Source organism: Pristiophorus japonicus, chromosome 2 (genome assembly GCF_044704955.1).
Source record: "Pristiophorus japonicus isolate sPriJap1 chromosome 2, sPriJap1.hap1, whole genome shotgun sequence".
Classification (NCBI taxonomy): domain Eukaryota; kingdom Metazoa; phylum Chordata; class Chondrichthyes; family Pristiophoridae; genus Pristiophorus; species Pristiophorus japonicus.
This window is the reverse complement of record NC_091978.1, coordinates 359,866,579-359,892,108: the sequence shown is the minus strand read 5'-3', so window position 1 is coordinate 359,892,108 and position 25,530 is coordinate 359,866,579. Positions and strand designations below refer to the sequence as shown.

The 25,530-nt window shown below is 45.1% G+C and overlaps 2 protein-coding genes across 8 annotated transcripts in view; one reads left to right on the top strand and one right to left on the bottom strand.

The window, feature by feature from the left end:
- Positions 1-1,651: 1,651 nt before the first annotated feature.
- Positions 1,652-24,252, bottom strand: ints12 (integrator complex subunit 12). Of its 3 annotated transcripts, none has more exons than XM_070872681.1 (7): positions 24,181-24,252; positions 23,399-23,554; positions 15,808-15,960; positions 15,269-15,435; positions 10,999-11,158; positions 7,566-7,715; positions 1,652-3,433 (listed from the first exon to the last, which is right to left on the bottom strand). In XM_070872681.1, exons 1-7 carry the CDS (start codon positions 24,232-24,234, stop codon positions 2,879-2,881), a joined length of 1,395 nt encoding a protein of 464 aa, XP_070728782.1. In that variant the 5' UTR covers positions 24,235-24,252; the 3' UTR covers positions 1,652-2,878. The 3 variants fall into 3 exon arrangements, with proteins under 3 accessions (XP_070728782.1, XP_070728787.1, XP_070728788.1); XM_070872686.1 differs by lacking the exon at positions 24,181-24,252 and adding an exon at positions 23,697-23,749; XM_070872687.1 differs by lacking the exons at positions 23,399-23,554; positions 24,181-24,252 and adding an exon at positions 17,106-17,261.
- Positions 23,780-25,530, top strand: part of gstcd (glutathione S-transferase, C-terminal domain containing) — a 223,611-nt gene continuing 221,860 nt past the window's right edge. For all 5 annotated transcript variants that reach the window (XR_011591266.1, XM_070872675.1, XM_070872664.1 and 2 more), the window contains exon 1: positions 23,780-23,857. The gene's annotated coding sequence lies outside the window, so the exon portion shown is untranslated. The remainder of the gene's footprint in view (positions 23,858-25,530) is intronic.

Here is a 25,530-nt window from a genome sequence, read left to right as displayed (position 1 = left end):
TAGCTATAAACCGACCAAAGCTAATGGTCCTGGCTCGCACATGGCCAAGGTAATGGATGGTGTAGCTTCTGGAGATGGGGACCAATCATTTGGTGGGTACATTTTAAAAATGATTGCCCCTCGACTTACATTTATATAGTGCCTTTCACAACCTCAGGACATCCCATAGCTCTTTACAGCTAATGAAGTACTCTTGAATTTTAGACACTATTGTTATGTGGGAAACGCAGCAGCCAATTTGCGCACAGCAAGTTCCCACAAACAGCAATGTGATAATGACCAGATAATTGGTTTTAATCATGTGATTGAGGGATAAACGTTGGCCAGGACACCAGGAATAACTCCCCTGCTCTTCTTTGAAATAGTGCCATGAAATCTTTTACGTCCACCTGAGAGAGTAGATGGGGCCTCGGTTTAACGTCTCATCCGAAAGATTGCACCTCGGACAGTGCAGTGCTCCCTGGATCTGGATCAGTCAACTCAATAACAACTATTTGTATTTATATCGCACCTTTAACGTAGTAAAACATCCCAAGGCGCTTCACAGGAGTGTTACGACAAAAATTTGACACTCAGGAGATATCAGGATAGAACCTGCACCTTCCTGGTCTGTGCAGTTCAGTTGCTCATTGCCTTAACCAGTTGAGCCAATGAGGAAGGCGCTTGTAATATTCGTATGTATTCCCATTGATTTTAAAAAGGTTGCAGGGTGATCTAATTTAGGCGTTTAAAAGGTTAAAGGGTAGGTACAGAGAAACTACTTCCTCTTGTGAGGGAATCTAGAACAAGAGGGCAGGATCTTAAAATTAGAGCTGGGCCATTCAGGAATGAAATCAGGAAGCACTTTTCCCACACAAGACGTAGTGGAAATCCTCTCCCCAAAAGGCTGTGGATGCTGGGACAATCAAAAATTTCAAGACTGAGATCGATCAATTTTTGCGAGATATTGGTATTGAGATATATGGAGCAAAAGCAGGTAAATGAAGCTGATGTACAGATCAGCCATGATCTAACTCAATCTTGGAACAGGCTCGAGGGGCTGAATGGCCTGCTCCTGTTGCTGCGTTCCTATTGGTCCAATGTCCCATTGAACTCTGGTGCTTGTCCCGCTGGCCCTATGGAAACTGAGAAATACCACTGAGCAAGGCTGAAAGATGCAAGCTATAATGTAGCATTTATAAGGGTTTTTTTTTAAAAAAGTCATGTTTGGAAGGGGAGAAATTTCACAGGTTTTACCTGACATTATTAGAGTTGGGAAAGGTCCCTGACACTATGTAGCAGGACTGAGGAAGTGTGGCAGTGTCTTGAGTTGCTGCCTTTCAAATGAGGCATTAAGCAAAGACCCTGTCTGCCTGCTTGGGTGAACATAAAAGTTCAGTATTTGCAGAAGAGCAGGGGTATTCTGCTGGTTTCCAGGCCAGCACTCTCCTCACAGGAAACACAATGAATCTCAGTGCTGTTTCTGGGACCTTTCTGTGTGCAAACCGGCTGCTGCTTCTCACTACATAATAAGTGGCTGCACTTTAAAAACTACCCATTGGCTGTAAAGCACTATCAGACTTGGTGAGAATAGGAAAGATGATACACAAATGCAAATTCTTCGAGGGCAACTTTACATTGTTCAGCACAGAAAAAAAGGAAGTTACAGGGGTTTGACATTAATTCTTTTTTAATACCAGTGCAGTTCACCAAATGGAGACAACAACTCCATTAACAGTAATATACACAAAACAAAATATGTAAAAAAAAAGGTCCATTTGACACAGAATTCAAGCCTCCCTTGTTTTCAACATCACAGTAAACTGGTCTCTCACACAACTTTCAGGATTTATTTTGAGAAGTGCAAAACTTTTTTGGCCTGTTGAGAACTCTCGCTAAACATTTCAGGGGAAGGTTTCCGCTCTGTGCTATGCGCAGAAAAACTGTAGAACCAGTTTGGAAAGAAGGCCTCTGCCATTTTGCTATGCTTTGCACACAGAGGACATCGTTCCCCTACAAATAGACACAGCGTTGCTGAACAACCAAGCTCATTATCTGTTAGTATCAAAATTGGTTCTCAAATCAATCAGGCCTGCTCCAAACACATTTGCGAAAGGAACAGCGCCCGAATCATCAGCAATTTGTTTGAAACAGACAGCATTTTTATTTTAAAGACGAAAAATGGCTGACAGGAAATTAATTGTTAAAAATGTCAATTTATAAAATTGCTCTAATGAGCTCTCTGCTGTGCGCCAGTGTATTCTCTCGATTCCCTTGCACCAAAGCTTCAGTGCTTAATGCTTCTTACTTCTGATGCTCGTAGGTCGAGGCCACTCGGAACAAAGACAAAAAATACTCGTTATGACTCATGAGGTCTTTAGGGGCAGAGAGAGAGGATTATGCTCCTATCAACCCTCACCAAAAAAAAAATCTTAGGACGAAAATCTGGAAAGACACATTCCCCCTCGTGGGGGTGGGGGGGGGGAATCTAGTTTCAGAGTAAGGGGGTTGCACATTTAAAACGGAGAGGAGGAGGAATTTCTTCTCTCAGAGGGTTGTAAATCTTTGGAATCCTCGACACCAGAGAGCTGTGGCGGCTGGGTCATTGAATGGATTCAAGACGGAGATAGACAGATTTGTGACTTACAGGCGAGTCAAGGGTAGTGGGGAACAGGCGGGAAAGTGGAGTTGAGGCCAAGATCAGATCAGCCATGATAGATGAATTGTGGAGCAGGCTCGAGGGGCCAAATGGCCTACTGCTGCTCCTATTTCTTATGATCTTATTTCCGTGTACAAGGGCCCAAGTTTGTTGGTCCCCTTGGCAACGATGAGGCATCAGCCTTTCTGTGTAGAAACGCAAAGGCAACAGAGAACCACGACCGTTTGGACGCATTCGCGTTCACTTCTTAAGTTTCTTCTGAGCCGCTTTCTTCTTCACCATCTGGAGCCGCTTCATGGCGTTAAGCTGCGACTCTTGAGATGTCGGCAACTTGACGGAGGAGTTGCCTGTGTCGGTGGGCGTCTTGGCGCCATTGTTACCACCGCTGCTGGCGGAGGTGCCCCCTCCGTTCCCGCTGCTGGATTGGCCGCCGCTCGGCCCCGTTAAGCCCACTTTGCTAACGTTGTCGTTGCTGGACGAACGGTTCAGACCCGGTTTGCCCAGAGTCAGGGGAGGGGGCGGCTTTATGGGCCCGGCACCGGAGCTGATGCCTGCGGCCATTTTTGACCCCAGCCCTGCTTTGGAGGTCGCCAGTCCGGACAGACCCACTGCTTTCTGACTCGAGGAGGATGCAGTCGGCTTGCCACCGGTGCTTTGCGCAGACGATCCCAGTTTAGCCGTGGATGGTGCTGCAGTAGATGTTTTAGCACCAAAGGCAGCCCATCCCGTAAGACCACTACCAGAAGAGGAGGAGGTATTAGAATTGGAGGAATTCCCAGAAGCAGATGAGGAAGTCTGCAAAACAAACAACAAAAAAGAATTGCCTTAAACTATAAAAAAACAATATTGGGCAGGGTGAAAATGTATAGACCTGCTGCTGACACTTTATAAAGAGAATAGCTTAAATTTCACTCACCTCCTCTCGTGACTTTTACATAAAGTTGCTGCTTACATAAAGTTGGTTACAACAACTCGCATTTATATAGCACCAATAACGTAGTAAAACGACCCAAGGCACTTCACAGGAGCATTACCATACAACAAAATTGGCACTGAGCCAAAGAAGGTGACATTAGGACAGGTGAACAAAAGCCTGGGTCAAGGGATAGGTTTTAGGGAGTCTTAAAGTAGGAGAGGGAGGAAGTTTAGGGAGGGAATCCCAGAGCATAGGGCCCAGACATCTGAAGGCATGGCTGCCAATGGTGGGGCAAAGGAAGTGGGGGATGCACAAGAGGCAAGAATTGGAAAAACGCAGAGTACTCAGAGGGTTGTAGGGCTGGAGGAGGTTACAGAGATAGAGAAGGGCGAGGCCCTGGAGAGATTTGAACACGAGGGATTTTTTTTTTAAAATCGGGGTGTTTGAGGGCTGGGTGCTAATGTAGGTCAGCGAGCACAGGGGTGATGGGTGAACGACACTTTGTGCTTGATCACATCCTGTTAAAGCATTTTAGCCCTCCTTCACACACAGCACTTAATTCACAGCCTAAAACACGATGTGATGTTATTAACTTTAGCTTGATACAACTTGACGAGCTATCCGTCAGTGACTGTGACGTTTGAACTGTGATCATGGTACGACGTCCAATCTGGCCAAAACATACTCACTGAACTGAATCATTTTAGCTGCCTATACCTGTTGTTAGCAGGAGTGAACGTGATCAGTATACACAGAAAATAGTTTTAGGATGTTGATGTTCTATTAATTTACAGAAACAAGTCACTTGACTAAATTTGACTACTTTAAAAGGAGGGGACATTAGTTTGTCTTTGTGAGGTGCATAGGCGCATAGCAGGGAGATTTAGGGACCAGAGATAAAGATTAATTCCATGCATCTTAAGCTGCCGATACCAACCTTGGTGTTCTTGTTTAGCATTAATCCACTAAGCGTGCAGCTGCATTAGAAACAAACCTCCAGGTCCACAAAATTCAAACAGGGGAAGAAATAAACACAAATCGGACTGAGCTTTGAAGGCTCGACTGACAGAGCTCACGGCCACAAGTGACCCTGGAGTTGCAGGTTGGACACAAACTTTCCCGCTAAGCTGTGCGGCTGTCTGTGGGTCCCATGCAGGCCTGTCACTGGTTGTTCAATTGGAGATTTTGAACAGGCCACACAGCCCCTTTAAAGGGACTACGCACCCCCCAAAAAAATTGTTGGAACATTGTTGGACACCCCTACTTTAAAATTGTTGATGTTTCGTAACCTTGGTGTCATATTTGACCCTGCATTAAGCTCTCGACCACATATCCGCAGCATAACTAAGACCGCCTATTTCCACCTCCGTAACATTGCCCGTCTCCGCCCTTGCCTCAGCTCATCCGCTACCGAAGCCCTCATCCATGCCCTTGTTACCTCTCGACTTGACTATTCCAATGCACTCCTGGCTGGCCTCCCACATTCTAGCCTACGTAAACTAGGTGATCCAAAACTCAGATGCCCGTGTCCTAACTCGCACCAAGTCCCGCTCACCCATCACCCCTGTGCTCGCCGACCTACATTGGTTCCTGGTTAAGCAACGCCTCGATTTCAAAATTCTCATCCTTGTTTTCAAATCCCTCCATGGCCTCGCCCCTCTCTATCTCTGTAATGTCCTTCAGCCCCACAACCCCCGAGATATCTGCGCTCTTCTAATTCTGCCCTCTTGAGCATCCCTGATTATAATCGCTCAACCATTGGTGACCGTGCCTTCTGTTGCCTAGGTCCAAAGCTCTGGAACTCCCTCCCTAAACCTCTCCACCTCTCTACCTCTCTTTCCTCCTTCAAGACACTCCTTAAAACCCATCTCTTTGACTAAGCTTTTGGTCACCTGCGCTAACTCCTACTTAAGCAGCTCGGTGTCAATTTTTAAAAATCCCATGATGCTCCTTTGAAGCGACTTGGAACTTTTCACTAAGTTAAAGGCGCTATATAAGTACAAGTTGTTATATAAAAAAGGTGAAAACATTTTGTATTACTACATATTGTTTTTATAACTATTATTTGCTTTCAATGGTCCTTTAATTATTTTTTCCCTCAAATCAACCATAATCCACAATAAGAAACTTTCCACTGCCTTTAAAAGTGGATAAATACTTGCGGCAGAGTTAGATGCAGGGCTATGGGGAGAGAGCAGAGCGGTGAGATTGACTCTAGCAAAGAGTCAGTACAGACACGATGGGCCGAATGACCCACTTCCTGCGCTGCAACCTTTTATGGTTCTCGAAACATTAGCTGGCATCCAGAAAGCTATGCAAAACATCAGAACGGGGTTGGAGGGGGTACAGATAGTCCAATGAAGCTCAATTCTGCCTCACCTTTCTGATTAACCCACCCGTTAGAAACAAGAAACAGTGAAAAACAAAAATAAATTAAAGACTGGTGCTCTGTTCCATTCCTGAATTATCGCTCCTTCACGATCTCCGATCTAAGGACGGAAGCTGGATAGCTCTACAGAGCCCTTACAGGGCAACATTTCCCCATCTTAACCCACACTCCCAAGGGTCCTCCCCATCTCTTCCCAAATCTGATGGTGCGGCTTTACCTACCCCCATATTGGCTGGGTCATTGAATAATTTTTGGAGATAGATTTTTGAAGGCTAAGGGAGTCAAGGGTTATGGGGAGTGGGCAGGGAAGTGTAGTTGAGGCCAAGATCAGATCAGCCACGATCTTATTGAATGGTGGAGCAGGCTCGAGGGGAAGAATGGCCTACTCCTGCTCCTATTTCTTATGCTCTTATGGTCAGAACGTGATTCACAGGGGCAGCACGGGCCTGCCCACACTGCGATGTGTGCGCGCACTAGGACCGTGCAGCAGTCCTTGTTAACTGGATAAAGGCCGAGCTCTGTCAAGCCCATGTGGTGGCTGATGTGCAACGGTCACCACACGTTAAAAAAATACACAGACAGACATCTTCCCCCCCCCCCCGCCCCCCTCCCCACTTAATTGGAGTTCAAGACTGGAACATCGGGTTCTCCATTGAAACATCTGTGAACTCACGTGGAAGCAAGTCATCCTCGTTCGAGGGACCGCTTATGATGATGATGATGACCCCCACATTATAAAATATCAGTCTCTCCAGATATTTTCAAGGAACATGCTTGGCCCAGTGGGAAGACCCAGATGGACTCCCTTGAGCACTGCGCCAAAATAATTCCCCCCCACCCCCCTCCAAACTACTGCATTTTAGAATTAGCAATGCCCTGCACCCTGGTACAGCATCCACAACAGCCCTCATGGGAGTTTAGCTCAGTGCTACAATATATGAAGAACAGTACTCTCTCCTGAGTCACAATGCCAACATCTACTCTCTGACAAGTAGTCCAATTTAGCCATTCTATATGGGGTACTATGTAATAAAATCTGTGGCACATCGTCAAATGAATCAATCACATTTGTACAGTGCTAGGTACTAACTCAGCTTTGGACCAGTTGAGTGTGTGAATTAAGCCGAAGAATCAGAGCTTATGGCTTTTATAAATAACACCTTATTGAATATATTTTAGATTTTGGCCACAAAGGGCTTTATCTTGCTGGATAACGTTCCTAAGGAACCGAAGATATCCATGAAGTGTTTTTTTAAAATCGTCATTCTAAGCTGCAAGAATTTATACAATTGCAAAAGAGATTGTTGGAATGTCATACATGTCCTTAACACAGCTGGCCCCACTTCACCTGAAGACTTCTCCTGGCTGTGATTCTCTAGGAGAGCGACTGGTATATTCTTCTGCCTTACTGTTGGCTCCTGATAGTTCTAGGTCATTTTTTGCACGAAAAAAAATTGAATTATCTGCTAATCCCACCTAATCCACCTCCTTAGGGCACATGGCAGCTTGTTTTAAATAGAAATAAAGCAGAATTTAGGCTTCAACAGTAGTACACAGAGCAATATTTGTAACTGTCCACCATCACTAGCAGAGATAAGTTGTACAAGAGGCGGTTACTACACCTTCACTTCGGTTCTCTTGAATGCTTGAAATGTGGTAATTTCTTGTTTAAGTTTCATCTCGGGTTTTTTCACCAAGGGATCTTTTACTGATGGAGCAGTGTTGGCAACCGAGTTGGAAACTTTCGGAGTAGCCTTTTGAGTCTTCTGTGCCTAAGTAGAATAGAAAACATTGTGATGAACATACTTACCAGAGATGTTAGTTTGTTCACACAAGACTGTAACTCTTCCCTAGTTTGACCTCAACGATTGAAGTATGTTTTTTAAAATCTTTTACAAATTTTCTAGGTTACACCATCGCACTATCCTGGAATACTGGACAAATGTTCACTCAACCTTGCTGCACCATGAAAAAGCCCTTTCTTTCCTGTAGTTTTTCCACATAAGAAGCTGTCAGCCTCAGTTACTTTATCCAGGGGAAGGAATGTGGAACCACACACAGTGCAGAAACAGGCTATTCGGCCCAACTGCTTCTTGTCAGGATTTATGCTCCACATGTGTCTCCTCCCGACTCCTCTTTGTTTAACCCCATCAGTACATTCTTCTATTCCTTTCTCCCTCATGATTAACCAGTTTCCTCTTAAATATATCCATATTATCTGCCTCAACCACTCCGTGTTCCACATTCTAACTACTCTCTGGGTAAAGATATTTCTCCTGAATTCCCTATTGGATTTATTAGTGACTTTCTTATTATTTATGACCTCTAGTTTTGGTCTTCCCCACAAGTGGAAACATCTTCCTTACGTCTACCCTATCAAACCCTTTCATAATTTTAAAGACCTCTATCAGGAGACCCCTCAGCCTTTTCTTTTCTACAGAAAACAGCCCCAGCCTGTTCAATCTTGCCCATTAGGTATAACCCCTCAGTTTTGATAAGCATCTGTGCAAATCACCTTCTCCAGTGCATCAATGACTTTAAAAAAAATAAAACGCTCATTATGCCCTTCCCTACCATTCACCACCTGAAGCTGGTCAGGCAGATAACTTGCTCCATAAGAACATAAGAATTAGGAGCAGGAGTAGGCCATAAGGCCCCCCCGAGCCTGTTCCCCCATTCAGTAAGGTCACGGTCGATCTTCGACCTCAACTCCATTTTCCCGCCCGATCCCTATATCCCTCAATTCCTCTGGAGTTCAAAAATCTATCTATCACAGCCTTAAATATACTCAACAGCAGAGCATCCACAGCGGTTTGGGGCAGAGATTTCCAAAGATTCACAAGCCACTGAGTGAAGAAATTCCTCTTCATCTCAGTCTTAAAAGGCCGGTCCCTTATCCCAAGACTATGCCCCCTAGTTCTAGATTCTCTAGCCAGGGGAAACAACCTCTCAGCATCTACCCTGTCAATACCCCTCAGAATCTTATATGTTTCAATAAGATCACCTCATTCATCTAAACTCCAGAGAGTATAGGCCCAATCTACTCAATCTCTCCTCAAAGGACAACCCTCTCATCCCAGGGATCAATCTAGTGAACCTTTGTTGCACCGCCTCAAAGGCAAGTATATCCTTCCTTAGATAAGGAGACCAAAACTGTGCACAGTACTCCAGGTGTGGTCTCACCAAGGCCCTGTACAATTGTAGCAAGATTTCCTTACTCGTGTACTCCAACCTCCTTGCAATAAAGGCCAACATGTCATTTGCCTTCCTAATTGCTTGCTGTACCTGCATGCTAACTCTCTGTTTCTTGTACTAGGACACCCAAATATCTCTGAACACCAACATTTAATAGTTTCCTAACCATTTAAAAAATATTATGTTTTTCTATTCTTCCTACCAAAAGTGAATAATCTCTTACTTCCTCACATTATACTCCATCGGACATCTTATTTCCCATTCATTTAGCCTGTCTGTATCCCTGTGCAGGTTCTTTGTGTCCTCCTCACAGTTTACTTTTCCACCTAGCTTTTTAATCATCAGCAAACTTTCATACATTACACTCGGTCCTTTCATCTAAGTCATTAATATAGATTGTAACTAGCTGAGGCCTAAGCACTGATCCTTGCGGCAGCCCACTAGTTACAGCCTGTCAATCTAAATTGACTCGTTTACCCCGACTCTGTTTTCCGTCTGTTAACTAATTCTTTATCCACGCTAATACCTTAGCCCACCAACCCCATGTGCCTTTATCTTGCTTAACAATCTTTTGGGTGGCACCTTATTGAATGCCTTTGGGAAATACAAATATACTACATCTACTGGTTCCCCTTTATCTACCCTGCTAGTTACATCCTCAAAAAACTAAAAGTTGTCAAACGCGATTTACCTTTCATAAAACTATGTTGACTCTGCCTAATCATATGATTTTTTAAGTACCCTGTTACCACTTCTTTAATAATGGATTCCAGCATTTTCACGACGACTGATGTCAGGTTAACTGGCCTGTCGTTCCTGGATTTCTCTATCCTTCCTTTCGTGAATAGCGAGGTTACATTTGCTATCTTCCAAGCCAGTGGTACCATTCCTGAATCAAGGGAATCTATTCCATCTATTAGATATCATCTCCAAAACCAACTTGATTTGCACTTGCAGCCAATGCTGGGCATGCAAAAGATCAGCATTGGGTAATTCTCCCTCCAATTTTCCATTCTATTCTTCCTGGACCTTTGCCAATGTAAAGTCTTGAATTGATAGCTTTCTGGTTCACAGGGTACCCGAGTAGTGATATCCTCTCGCTTCCTCAGGATTAGATAAGATCACAAAGTCACAATGCTAGCATTCTCTGCCCCAGTACCTCATCATTATACTTGAATCAGTCAATTGTAACTGGGGAGTCTAGAACCAGGGGGTATAGTCTCAGGATAAGGGGTCGGACTTTTTTATGATTGAGATGAGGAGGAATTTGGAATTCTCGGCCCCAAAGGGCTGTGGATGCGGAGTCATTGAGTTTATTCAAGGCTGAGATAGATAGACTATTGGACTCCAGGGGAAATCAGGAAATATGGAGATCGGGCAGGAAAGTGGAGTTGAGGTTGAAGATCAGCCATGATCTTAATAAATGGCGGAGCAGGCTCGAGGGGTGGTATGGCCAACTCTTGCTCCTAATTCTCATGTTCTTATGTACTTTGGTGTAGGTATATGGACTGATTGGAAAAGAAACTAGATTAAATGGGGGAATCTAGAACTCGGGGGCATAGTTTCAGAATAATGGGTCGCCCATTTAAAACTGAGAGGAGGAATTTCTTCTCTCAGAGGGTTGTAAATCTGTGGAATTCTCTGCCCCAGAGAGCTGTGGAGGCTGGGTCATTAAATATAGTTAATGTGGCAATAGACAGATTTTTGAGCGATAAGGGAATAGAGAGTTATGGGGAGCGGGCAGGGAAGTGGAGCTGAACACAAGATCAGATCAGCCATGATCTTATTGAATGGCGGAGCAGGCTTGAGGGGCCAAATGGCCTACTCCTGTTCCTATTTCTTATGTTCGTAAACGCTTACCATTTTCTTCATCTGCCTTGTACAGCGGGCACAATACCATACTAGCCGTGGGTCATTCACATCCTTGTCCGTCACTTGGGGTTTGTGGCAGTCTTGGTGGTAGAGATTGTGGCATTCTTGACATTCTACCAGCTGATTTCCTGATGTAACAGTCATCTGGCTATAAGCAAAGTAACAAACAGTTAATCTGTAATTGTTAGTGCCATTAAAAAACACAATAGACTATCTTATTCTATTATACACTTCAGTGCTATGAAAAGGGTATTACACCATGTACAGATTATTCCCCGATAACTCTGAAATGACACATCATAAACTTGCAGTTTTTACATCAGTCACTAATTCTTCAGTGTGATTACCAAAGAGTGAGCCACTCCCAGAGGTAGAGTGAGGTGGAGCACTGGGCTACAGATCGGATTCATAAATTGCTGAGTATTCTATTTCAGCTGCATAACTGCGAAAGTCAGCAAATAAGGGACGTGCCTGGGAATACGTTTTAATTGAAGGGCACAGCTAAAGGCACAAATGGCTTGTCACGGCCATTTGAAGACATTGCACAACCTGCAATTTGATCCTTGACATGTTTGATGTGTTGTATATTTTCTGTACATCAAGATGAGATGGCCTAGTGCTGCATGCAGCTGCCCAAACTCGTTTTACACAGGACTGTTGTAGCCAGCATAGAGCGAAGACAAGTCTTGACAGTGAAGACAGCAAAAATGCACTGCACCACCCCTCCCCAATCCCACCCGGTGACTTGATGTATTGAAGATTTTTCAACGTTTATTTTTCTGCCGCTCTCTGTCACCAGCCATTAGAGCCCACTTAACATTTCCAAGATAACATGCAAAGATTTAAGAACATAAGAATTAGGAGCAGGAGTAGGCCATTTGGCCCCTCGAACCTGCTCTGCCACTTAATGAGATCGTGGCTGATCTTCTACCTCATCCCACTTCCCTGCACTGTTCCCATATCTCTCGATTCCCTTAATAATCAAAAATCTATTGATAGAAACATAGAAAATAAGTGCAGGAGTAGGCCATTGGCCCTTCGAGCCTGCATCGCCATTCAATCAGATCATGGCTGATCATTCCTTCAGTACCCCTTTATAGAAAAGATCTGTCTTGAATATACTTAAAGACTGAATTTCCACAGCCCTCTGGGTAGGGAATTCCAGAGATTCACCACCCCCTGAGTGAAGAAGGTTCTCCTCATCTCATGGCCAAGCCCTTATTCTGAGACAGTGACCCCTGGTTCTAGACTCCCCAGCCAGAGGAAATATCCTCACTAAATTTACCCTGTCAAGCCCTGAAAAAATGTGTATGTTTCAATGAGATCACCTCTCATTCTTCTAAATTCTAGAGAATACAGGCAGAGTCTTCTCAATCTCTCCTCATAGGAGACAATTTGTTTGGGAAGATTTTGAAGACCTTGTCATAAAGTTACTCTGCGATTAGCTATGAAATATACTCAATGTTACTCTACAGTTAACTATGGATTGCACTCTCAGTTGTTTAAAGTGATGTGAATAGTTTTTTTTACTGCTTTGGAAAGCACACAAGCACACCCGCGCAATACAACTTATCACCCTTTATTTTCTGAACTTTTCACCTTTATGGCCACCAGAACGTGATTATCCTGTAACTTTGTACTTTTGGCATCATTTACCAAGTATTTTTCATTCTCAACAGCCTTCTAATTTGGCTCTAGAGCAGAACCCCTCTTCGGAAACAAGTGGATGGGGCAAGAAAAAACAGTCACAGATACTCTATCTGGAATTTAGAAGAATGAGAAGGGATCCTATAGAAACATATAAAATTCTGACGGGATTGGACAGGTTAATGCAGGAAGAATGTTCCCGATGTTGGGGAAGTCCAGAACCAGGGGTCACAGTCTAAGGATAAGGGATAAGCCATTTAGGACCGAGATGAGGGGAAACTTCTTCACTCAGAGAATTGTGAACCTGTGGAAGTCTCTACCACAGAAAGTTGTTGAGGCCAGTTCGTTAGATATATTCAAAAGGGAGTTAGATGTAAGGGTTCTGAAGAGCTATCCAGGATCAAGGGGCATGGAGAGAAAGCAGGAATGGGGTACTGAAGTTGCATGATCAGCCGTGATCCTATTGAATGGTGATGCAGGCTCGAAGGGCCGAATGGCCTACTCCTGCACCTATTTTCTATGTTTCTATGTATATAGGCCCCAAGTTTCCACACATGGCAAAACAGGCGCCCCTCCGAGCTGGGCGCCCGTTTTTCGCGCCGAAAACGGCGCCTGAAAAAAAACGCGCTATTCTCGAGCGCTTTGCAGCTCGATGTCAGCTTGGCGCGGCGCCCAGGGGGCGGAGCCTACCACTCGCGCCAATTTTGTAAGTAGGAGGGGGCGGGTACAATTTAAATTAGTTTTTTTTGTGCCGGCAACCCTGCGCGTGCGCGTTGGAGCGTTCGCGCACGCGCAGTGTGAAGGAAACATTGGCACTTGGCCATTTTTGTGTTCTTTGTAGCTGTTTAATTTTTTAAAATTTTTTAATACAACCACATTGCCCTTCCATGATCAGCACTGAGGCTTCTTGCAGCAGTGAGAAGGCTGCAGGAAGCCTCAGAAGTTGAGGCAGCCGTTTCCCGACGGGCCCGACCGACGGCAGGGGGGCCTCACCCCCCCACTGCCGTCGGGAATGGCTGCCTGAACTTCTGAGGCTTCCTGCAGCCTTCTCACTGCCTCCCCCGCCCCCGCCGTCGGGAACGGGTCGGTCGGGCCCTTACTGCCTCCCCCCCCCCCCCCCACCCCGCCGTCGGGAACGGGTTGGTCAGGCCCTTACTGCCTCCCCCACCCCCGCCAGAAACGGGTCGGTCGGGCCCTTACTGCCTCCCGCCCCCCCCCGCCGTCGGGAATGGGTCGGTCGGGCCCTTACTGCCTCCCCCCCCCCCCCCCCCCCGCCGTCGGGAACGGGTCGGTCGGGCCCTTACTGCCTTCCCCCCCCCCCCCCCCCCACCCCGCCGTCGGGAACGGGTCGGTCGGACCCTTACTGCCTCCCCCCCCCCCCCCCGCCGTCAGGAACGGGTCGGTCGGACCCTTACTGCCTCCCCACCCCCGCCGTCGGGAACGGGTCGGTCGGGCCCTTACTGCCTCCCCCCCCCCCCCCCACCCCGCCGTTCAAAAGTGAAACTGTTCTACCTGACTAGATCTGCAGAAAACGTAAATGTGGAGAATTGCGATTTCTAAGATACTTCGTTCTCCACCAGTTGCTCCTAAAAATCAGGAACAAATCATGTGGAAACTTGGGGCCATAGACTCTATACATAGACTGACTCAGGAGCAGGTGCAGGTAGGAGATTACAAAGGTCAGGCACAGACGAGGGAGGCGTGCTTCCCACCCCGCTCACCCTTCTGTACTAACCTACGATTCTCCCACCACAAAATAAAACTACCTCGAGTAATTCCAAAGTTTTTACCTTCACTCCCATACCTAGAAAATTAACACAGGAACTGCGGCATTATAAAGTGGCAAGTATATAGCGTGCCACATTTGCATGGGCAGCTTTCATTATAAACCTGGACATAGGAAGTTACGATGGAAATAGAACAGAATACAATCGTAGAATCTTGCAGCACAGAAGGCGGCTATTCAGCCCATCGTGTCTGTGCTGAATCTCTGAAAGAGCCATCCAATTAGTCCCAATCCCTCACTCTTTCCCCATAGCCCTGCAAATTTTTACCTTCAAGAATATATCCAATTCCCTTTTGAATTTATGGTTGAATCTGCTTCCACCGAGCTTTCAGACAGTGCATTCCAGATCGTAACAACTCGTCGCGTAAAACAAATGTTCTCATGTCACCTCTGGTTCACTGGCCAATTACTTTAAATCCGTATTCTCCAGTTACCGACCCTCCCGTCTCTCCCCATTCACTATCAAAACCTCTTCATGAACCCAAGCAATTAAATGCTGAAAGGTTAAGAATGAGGACAGAATGTATGACTTTAAAATGAGAAACGAATCGCCTCTGCGTGCTCTAGTCCAATTATCCCCCGCCCGCTATCCCTGCATCACTACTTACTACTAGGGGGATCAAGGCGTATGGCGAGAAAGCAAGAATGGGGTACTGAAGTTGCATGTTCAGCCATGAACTCATTGAATGGCGGTGCAGGCTCGAAGGGCCAAATGGCCTACTCCTGCACCTATTTTCTATGTTTATATGTCACCATAAACACTACACTTGCTCCCGACTCCGTGTGTGCAACTGGATCGATCTGTAAAAATAAAATCTCACGTACCGACACACCACACATGCCAGTCCCATTTCCATGGCAAAATCCTCTGCGCTCTCGAAGCCGGGCAGGTCCTTACTGGACTGAACAGTGATAGGAGAAGATCGATTCTCCGGCTTCTCCAGCCTGGCTTTTTTCTGGGAGTCAACTCCCTCCTGGGGCTCTAGTTTAACCTTTCAAAATGGGAAACATCCACAGGGTTAAATAATCAATTATAAATTAATTAAAGATAAACAGCAGTGCACTACAGATTTACATTCCTTGTTTTAGGACAAAATGCAGTGCAGCCAATTTAAGTCCAAATCCCATTATGAGCAATCCCATTGCCTTTCAACTAAAGATAATGACTTTCTTCAGGATAAAACTGTACATTTTCTGGTTCACATGTGCACAAGATTAAGTTTCAGTTATATTATTCCAATTCATGATTATTTAAGATTCACAGTTTCATGCAATAAATGTGAACTCCTTCTTGTACAGTAAATGGTTTCTGTGTATATAAAGATCTAAATGAAGTTGCTGAAGTAATTCGGCCAGAAACTTACCTTTTCAACTGGTCTCTTCTCAGTTTCCTTCTTGGCTTTCTCACTGGAACTAGACTTTCCATTATTGCCCGACGACAGTGACGAGGACACTTTGGACTCCTGCTTTGCGGAACTGGATTTAGAGCCAGTCGATATCTTGGGTGTTTCAACTTCCTACACAAGGAATATACAGCAACTTAATACATGGTTTCTGAAATGGAGACAAATCAGTCGGCTGCAGCACCTGGGAGTATGATGATTGGGATGAAATCCTCCCTTCTTGGAGCCAAGAGGCACCACAACGACGGACAGGGTCAACAGCAAGCCAAAAGTACCTCACATAAGTCAGGCTGCGTTACAGCTGAAATCACAGCAAACTACAAATACTTGTTGACATGTCCAGACAAATTGTTCTGCCATGCCAGGCCAAATTACAGCAGAAAAACGAGAAACACAATTTGGTGTATTTGCCATCTGTGGTCATTCTAACTGAGTACTGTTGGGGATGGGGATGGGGGTGTCATTTACACACAGAATCATGGATAAATGTGTTGTCACTAGATATATATAGCATATGGGCGTAGGGGGAAATCACACTTAGATCAGTATGTTTTAATGATGTGCGAATACTATTCAATTCATCACCTCAAATTAGTTCCACCATTGACCATCGGAGTGACAGATCTGTGGTCATAAGTACCTCACCCTAGTATTACAGTTTCAAAATCTCCAGACACAAATCTATAATTGCACAGTTGAGTGCCTGTCCTAGTGGACAGAATACAAAAAAAAATTGCTGTCACCATTAAACGTTACTAAAATCGTTGTAACAGCACGGCGACATCAAGGGGGAAAAAGGCAAGTGAAGGAAAGGAAAAATTAGGATGCTGAAGCGCTGAAAAGAAAAACTGGAGGGTGAGGAAGAGAAAAGAAATTAACCCAAGAAATAAACAGAAGATATAAGAAGCTCATGAAAAAGAGGAGGAAGGTAAAATGAATACAAAGATTGTGGCATGGTTGTTCCTTCTCCATTCATCCTGCCAGATTTAGCTGAGCCAACTGCGTCTTAGTCACAGTTTTTCATTAAAAAGGCTCAAGGCATGATACTACAGGAAATCGAATATAGTCAGGGTGATCTCCTGGACTAGTTTTGATTGCCTGGATGGGTCGGAGAGGAATTTCCCCCCCCCCGAATTGGACTGGGTTTTTATCTCTCCCAGGAGATCACATGGTTCTGGTTGGGTTGGAGTGAAGAATGTTTCGGTGCAGGGAGTGTCGCAATTGTGTGGGGCGGACTGGTTGGGCTGGGTGCTCTTTACCTTCCCGCCATTGTTCATTGGTTTATATGTAACCTTCAGGGCTGCTGACCGAGGGCCGTGCGACTCTTTATCGGCTGGCGCGGACACGATGGGCCGAAATGGCCTCCTTCTGCGCTGTCAATTTCTATGTTTCTATGTTGGCCTTTAACTCAAGAGGTTTGGAATTCAAATGAGGAAGTGATGCTTCAGTTGTACAGAGCTGTCGTCAGATCTCACTGCATCCATTTTTGGGTGCCGATCCTTAAGAAAGATACCAGAGTTAAATTACTGCCTTGTATCCCCTTGAGTTTTGAAGGTTGAGGGGTGATCAAATCCAGGTATTGAAAATGATTAAGGGATTTGATAGGGCAGATACAGAGAAGCTCTTTCCTCTGGTGGGAGAATCCAGAACAAGAGGACAGAATCTGAAAATTAGCACCGGGCCATTTAGGTGTGAAATCAGGAAGCACTTTTTCCACACAAAGGGTAGTGGAAATCTGGAACTCGCTCCCTGAAAAGGCTGTGGCTGCTGAGGGTCGATTGCAATATTCAAGACGGAGATCGATAGAGTTTTGTTAGATAAGGGTATCAAGGGATATGGAGCAAATGCAGGTTAATGTTGAGGTACAGGTCAGCCATGGTCTAATTGAATGGCGGAACAGGCTCGAGAGGCTGAATGGACTACTTTCATTTCTATCAGTTTGGGTGCTCCAAGTTTCAAATGTGTTGTTCACAAATTAAACATGCAGGAGTTGTGACCCAGTGGCTCCCCTTTGCAACAGATTTTTCTGCTGCGCCCTTCAAGGTCCCAGATGTTAAATGTATTGAGGTTGGTGGGTATTAATCGAGAACTCTTGTGTGTTCATATACAAGGGAGCAAGCTCGGGAAGGAAGCTAGGTCAGAGGGGGAAGCAACTGTAAATAGCAATACCTCATTCTCTCAAAAAATACTAAGCCTGAACATTTATATAGCATCTTAGAATACCCCAAAGTGCTTCACAGCCAATAAATTACTTTTGAAGTGTATTCACTGCTGTTGTGTAGACAAATGTGGCAGCCAATTTGTGCACAGCAAGATCCCACAAACAGCAATGAGATAAATGACCCGTTAATTTATTTTTGGTGGGTTGGTTCAGGGAAGAATGTTGGCCAGGACACCAGGAAAATTCCCCCTCTCCTCTTCAATGGACATTTTACATCCATCTGACCAGGCAAACACGGCCTCAGGTTAAATTCTCATCCAAAAAATGGCACCTCCAACAGTGCACAAGTCCCTCATTGAGGGGACTGAGGGGTCAGCTTGACTATTTCCTCAAGATCCAGAAAGGGGCTTGAACCCACAACTTATTGCCTCAGAGGTAGGTGACAGTACTACCAACTGAGACAAACTGCTACATTTCAGAACGATGCCAGCCAGAGAATCTTCTTAGCCTATTTTAAAAATGAACATAGAAACATAGAAAATAGGTGCAGGAATAGGCCATTCGACCCTTCGAGCCTGCACCGCCATTCAATAAGATCATGGCTGATCATTCACCTCAGTACCCCTTTCCTGCTTTCTCTCCATACTCCTTGATCCCTTTAGCCGTAAGAGCCATATCTAACTCTCTCTTGAATATATCCAATGAATTGGCATCAACAACTCTCTGCGGTAGGGAATTCCACAGGTTAACAACTCTCTGAGTGAAGAAGTTTCTCCTCATCTCGGTCCTAAATGGCTTACCCCTTATCCTTAGACTGTGACCCCTGGTTCTGGACTTCCCCAACATCGGGAACATTCTTCCTGCATCTAACCTGTCCAGTCCTGTCAGAATTTTATATGTTTCTATGAGATCCCCTCTTAGTCTTCTAAACTCCACTGAATACAGGCCCAGTCTATCCAGTCATATTCAGAGGATGATCATTTAAAATAAAAAAATAAATAAATAAATAATGTATTCTCTCTCATGTTCACAAACCAGAGTTTTGAAGCAACATCACAATGACAGGTGATAGGATGCAGCTTTGCATCAAAATGTCTCTATGCAGATTGGGCTGCTGATCTCAGCTTTGCTGTTGGGTGTATTTTCCCCCTCTTAATTAAACCCTTTGTCCTCCTCTGCTGAATTCTAAATTTCTCCCAGTCCTCAGGTTTGCTGCTTTTTCTGACTAATTTATATGCCTCTTCCTTAGATTTAACACTATCCTTAATTTCTCGTAAGCCACAGTTGAGCCACCTTTCCAGGGATGCACAATTGTTGAAGTTCATCCATATGATCTTTAAAGATTTGCCATTGCCTATGCACCGTCAACCCTTTAAGTATCATTTGCCAGTCTAATCTAGCCAATTCGCGCCTCATACTATCAAAGTTACCTTTCCTTAGTTCAGGACCCGAGTTTTTGAATTAACTGTGTCACTCTCCATCTTAATAAAGAATTCTACCATGTTATGGTCATTCTTCCCCAAGGGGCCTCACACAACAAGATTGCTAATTAATCCCTTCTCATTACACATCACCCAGTCTAGGATGGCCAGCTCTCTGGTTGGTTCCTCGACATATTGGTCTAGAAAACCATCCCTAATACACTCCAGGAAATCCTCCTCCACTGCATTTTTACCAGTTAGGTTAGCCCAATCTATATATAGATTAAAGTCGCCCATGATTACTGCTGTACCTTTATTGCACACATCCCTTATTTCTTGTTTGATGAAGTCCCCAACCTCACTACTACTATTTGGTGGCCTGTACACAACTCCCACTAGCGTTTCTGCCCTTTGGTATTCCGTAGCTCCACCCATACCGATTCCACATCATCCAAGCTAATGTCCTTCCTTACAATTGCATTAATTTCCTCTTTAACCAGCAACGCCACCCCGCCTCCTTTTTCTTTCTGTCTATCCTTCTTAAATGCTGAATACCCTTGGATGTTGAGTTCCCAGCCTTGGTCACCCTGGAGCCATGTCTCCGTGATGCCAATCACATCACATCCGTTAACTGCTATCTGCGCAGTTAATTCGTCCACCTTATTCCGAATATTCCTTGCATTGAGGCACAGAGCCTTCAGGCTTGTCTTTTTTTTTTTTTTACACATTTTGCCCCTTTAGAATTTTGCTGTAATGTGGCCCTTGTTGTATTTTGCCTTGGGTTTCTCTGCCCTCCACTTTTACTATTCTCCTTTCTATCTTTTGCTTCTGACTCCATTTTATTTCCCTCTGTCTCCCTGCATAGGTTCCCATCCCCCTGCCATATTAGTTTAACTCGTCCCCAACAGCACTAGCAAACACTCCCCCTAGGACAATGGTTCCGGTCCTGTCCAGGTGCAGAACGTCCGGTTTGTACTGGTCCACCTCCCCCAGAACCGGTTCTAATGCCCCAGGAATTTGAATCCTTCCCTTCTGCACCACTGCTCAAGCCACGTATTCATCTGAGCTATCCTACGATTCCTACTCTGACTAGCACGTGGCATTGGTAGCAATCCTGAGATTACTACTTTTGAGGTCCTACTTTTTAATTTAACTCTTAGCTCCCTAAATTCGTCTCGTAGGACCTCATCCCGTTTTTTACCTATATCATTGGTACCTATATGCACGACAACTGGCTGTTCACCCTCCCTTTTCAAAATGTCCTGCGCCCGCTCTGAGACATCCTTCACCCTTGCACCAGGGAGGCAACATACCATCCTGGAGTCTTGGTTGCGGCCGCAGAAACGCCTATCTATTCCCCATACAATTGAATCTCCTACCACTATCGCTCTCCCACTCTTTTTCCTGCCCTCCTGTGCAGCAGAGCCAGCCACAGTGCCATGAACTTGGCTGCTGCTACTCTCCCCTGATGAGTCATCCCCCTCAACAGTGCTCAAACCGGTGTATCTGTTTTGCAGGGGGATGACCGCAGGGGATCCCTGCACTGCTCTTCCTGTTGGTCTTCCATTCCCTATCTGGCTGTAAGACCAACTCGCTAAACGTGCTATTCACGTCATTCTCAGCATCGTGGATGCTCCAGAGTGAATCCACCCGCAGCTCCAGTTCCGTAATCCAGTCCGTCAGGAGCTGGAGGCGGATGCACTTCCCGCACACGTAGTCGTCAGGGACACTGGACACCGGAAGCGTCCCCGAGTTCCCACATAGTACAGGAGGAGCATAACACGTGTCCGAGCTCTCCTGCCATGACTTAACCCTTAGATTAACCTGATTGGGCAACAACCTGATAAAGAAAAGAAAAAGAAAAACTATTCACCAATCACCAGCCAATCCTTTGGCTGTGACGTCACCTTTCGATTTCTTTCTACTTCTTTTTTGCCTCCTTGCTGCAGCTGCACCGGTAGGTTTCACCAACGAACTCCTCGGACTCCTCGCTCACGGGCCTTTATAGGCCTCTGGCTCCTCAATCTCCCGCCTCACCAACGAACTCCCCGCTCACCAACGAACTCCCCGCTCACGGGCCTTTATAGGCCTCTGGCTCCTCAATCTCCTGCCTCACCAACGAACTCCCCGGACTCCTCACTCACGGGCCTTTATAGGCCTCTGGCTCCTCGATCTCCCGCCTCACCAACGAACTCCCACTTCACCAACGAAGTTCCGATTTCCTTATGCATTTGCGCCTGTGCGAAATCCAGAACTTGCAATCTGTCAAAGTACGCCTTGTCAGGTCATCCGAATTGACTGAAAAATGAATATTGCTGGCGCAGAGTTGGAATATTTGCCCAACAACTACCCACGCAACTCTTAAGGCTGGAAAAAATTAGGCGTAGGGCCTGCTTTCATTGGTTATATACAAGGCTTAAATAAAACATTTAAAATCTGAAATTATGCACATACACTTTAAATGAGTTTATGCAAATATTTGCCTAAATTAAGAAGTTTAAAATATTTTATCAAAAAATTTAATTTTTATTGAGGTTGGTGCAACGAAAGGACTTGTGAATAAAATTGCAATTCAGTACATTTATAATTATTAGAATTTTGTACATTGTAGAGTTATTTGGGAATTCCATTTCATATCATTAGGGGATTCCCTTCATAAATGATTGTAATGAAATCCTCCTTTATGATTGGAGGACCGGGCCCACATGATCCCAAGGATGCTTCCAAACCGCCTGTGTTCCTGGGATCCATGGGCCTTTACCCAGCCATATGCCTGGTGACCAGAGACCACAGCCTGGAGGTAAATTTGTAAATATTTCGCAGATCGGAGACGTACGCCCCCAACTGCAATTTCTAGGCCACTGATTCCTTAGGTACCTGTAATGTACCTCATGTCTATAAATTAGGCTTCTGGTGGTCACCACACAAATAATCCCAAAGCGGATGTAGTTTTTGATGATGAGATTGCTGTTTCCATCAAAGTTTATAGCTGTCTCACTAACATAGAAACTGATTTTAAACTATGTACAATGGCTCCCATCGTACCATTTCTTATGGCATTCCAGACATGACATATATATATATGTTTAGAAATACTATACCAACATTTTCAATGAAACAATGATCATAATTTGAGGCATTGTGTCAACACTTGGTTTCCCATACCCTCTTATTTGTCCTTTTCACACACCATGCCCTGCCAAGAAGGTAGAAAGGAAATCCGCTCTGGTGTTTCCAATGTTACTCTATATCTAGCCACAAGGAGATCTAAACAAGATTGGTCTTCTGATTTTCCCTCATCCATAGGAGAATTGACCAGGCTTGGTTGGCATTACCCCTAAATGTGACAGATCAAAAACTCAGAGCTATAAAGCCACTGCTTGTGAGAACACCACAGATTTAGTTCTGTACCCACCATTCTTCTTCTCCTACTCAACCTCTCCTCCCCCCTGGTGATTTTTCTTTGAGTAACTGCTCACACATCTCAAAAATTGCAGATGTGTACCTTAATGTTTGGCAGAGTCACCATGTAATCAGTTACATGGAGGTCCGACTGAGATCACTTTAGCAGAGAACTATTGTTTAAATGACCAGCTCCTAGACATTTACAGCACAGAAGGAGGCCATTCGGCCCATTGAGTCTGTGCCAGTTCTTTGCCAGACCAATCCAAACCTGATCCCACTGTACTGTGCCATCCCCACAGCCCTGTATCAACTGCAGCTTCCAATATTTATCCAATTTTCCCTTAAAAGATGCAATGGTCTCTGCCTCATTCATTGCCTGTGGCAAAGCATTTCGCAACTCCAACAACCATCTGTGTAAAGAAACTTCGCCTAATCCCTCTCCTCTCAGTGACCATATCAAATCGATGGAACCATTCATCTCCCCCCAACCCCAAGGAAATGTTTCTTTGCTATATCAAAAGCTTTCAGTCATATATATATATTATATATTTTTAAAAACTTGTACCTTTTGTGGCTGTCGAAAGCTGCAATCGCTGCCTCTGGCCAAAGTCTCATCCAGCAGGGCTTTCAGCTTCTCTGCTGAGTCTTTACTCTTGGAATGGAGATACCCCAAGGCTTTCAGGAAGAGTGGGTCCAGCTCCAAGTTGGGAACAGCCATGTCCTGCAAAGGTGAAGCACAAAATGGAATTATTAATAATATAGAAACAACATCAATAATTAAAGAGGGGGGGGGGAACCATGACCAGCCAGCACTGGCCTCAGTGTAACTGAATGTCTGGAGTGTTTAATGTCATTGCTCCAACCTCAGTCACAGCAGCCGCCTTGCACAACTTCCGGTCCCACCGTTTTATTTGTCCCCCCGCCTTCCCCCCCTAGCAACGGGTAACATCCGGTCCCGCTTTTCGGGTCCCCCACTGCATTGGCGTTGATTAAACAAGCGGCGGCGGCGGCTCTGAGTTTTCAGGTAACTCAGTGAGTGTGAGTGTGTGTGAGGGTTACTGCTACCTACAAAGCGGCTGCTGGATCAGTGGCCAACACCCCCCCCCACACCTTTATTCCCTACTCCCTGGCTTCACTTCGTCTCACTGCCGAGGCGCGGCCTCAGCCTCACTCGCCTCCCTTGTTGAGCAGCAGCAAGTGTTGGGAGTCTGAGCCGGAGATCGCAGTAAAAGCCCCGGCGAAACACCCGATTCTTGGGTTAGAAACATAGAAAATAGGGGCAGGAGTAGGCCATTCGGCCCTTGGAGCCTGCACCGCCATTCAATAAGAACATGGCTGATCATTCACCTCAGTACTCCCTTTCCTGCTTTCTCTCCATACCCCTTGATCCCTTTTGAACATATCCAACGAACTGGCCTCAACAAGTTCTGAGCAGCAGCAGAGGCGGGGGAGGGGGCAGCGGCAGCTGTAAAGAGTTTGTGTCTTTCCCAAGGCATGTGTGGAATGGACTGGAGTGGCATTGAGTTGCTGCTTATCATTCAATATTAATTTATCAGCTGTGGTTACAGTGGGTAGCACCCTCGCCCTCTGGCTCAGAAGGTTGTGGGTTCAAGTCCCACTCCAGGAACTTGAGCACATAAATCTAGGCTGACGCTCCATCATCATCATCATAGGCGGTCCCTCGAACGAGGATGACTTGCTTCCACATGAGTCCACAGGTGTTTCAATGAAGGACCCGATGTTCCAGTCCTGAACTCCAATTGAGGGTGTAGAAGATGCCTGTACGTGATTTTTTTTTAACGTGTGGTGGTGACCGTTGCACACCAGCCACCACACGGGCTTGACAGAGCTCGACCTTTAAACCCATGCAGTGCTGAGGGAGCACTGCATTGTTGGGGGTGCCGTCTTTCCGGTGAGATGTTAAACGGAGGTCCCGTCTGCTCTCTCGGGTAGACGCAAAAGTTCCTGTGATACTATTTCGAAGACGAGTAGGGAAGTTATTTCCAGACTCCTGGTCAATATTTATCCCTCAATCAACATCACAGGTTATCTGGTTATTATCACATTGCTGTTTGTGGGAGCTTGCTGTGTGAAAATTGGCGGCCGCGATTCCTACATTACAACAGTGATTACACTTCAAATAATACTTTATTGGCTGTAAAGCACTTTGGGATGCTCTGAGGTTGTGAAAGGCGCTAAATAAATGCAAATGAATTTATTTAATTAATACATTGATTCACTCGCACCATTTTTAGGAGACCCAGTATCCAGTGATAAATTTAAGAACCTAGGTGCAAACTTATAAATCCAAGTCTTAATGTGCAGGAGCCTTTTCTTTTGAGATATATATATATTCGTGATTACAACGTTTATCACAGTATTTTCAAAATTCAAGAGTCTAAATAACCAATCATATATAAAGATCTTTGGTGCATATGTTTGGTGATTCAGTGCGCTTGCGTATTATGTACTTTATGTACAGAAGTTGCAGGTATGCTCTGCCATACATGTACACATCTCTCCATCGCAAACAATGTCTTTGCTGTTTCTAGGAGCCATCTGTCAATTCTTTCACATGTGATTTTCCAGCCCCTTCTCAAAAAATACCATGAAATGCCAAATATTTTTAATGTACGTTCATAGACCATTAAATCTCTCTTTGAGAGTGCTGTGTATTTTAATAAAAAATATACACCA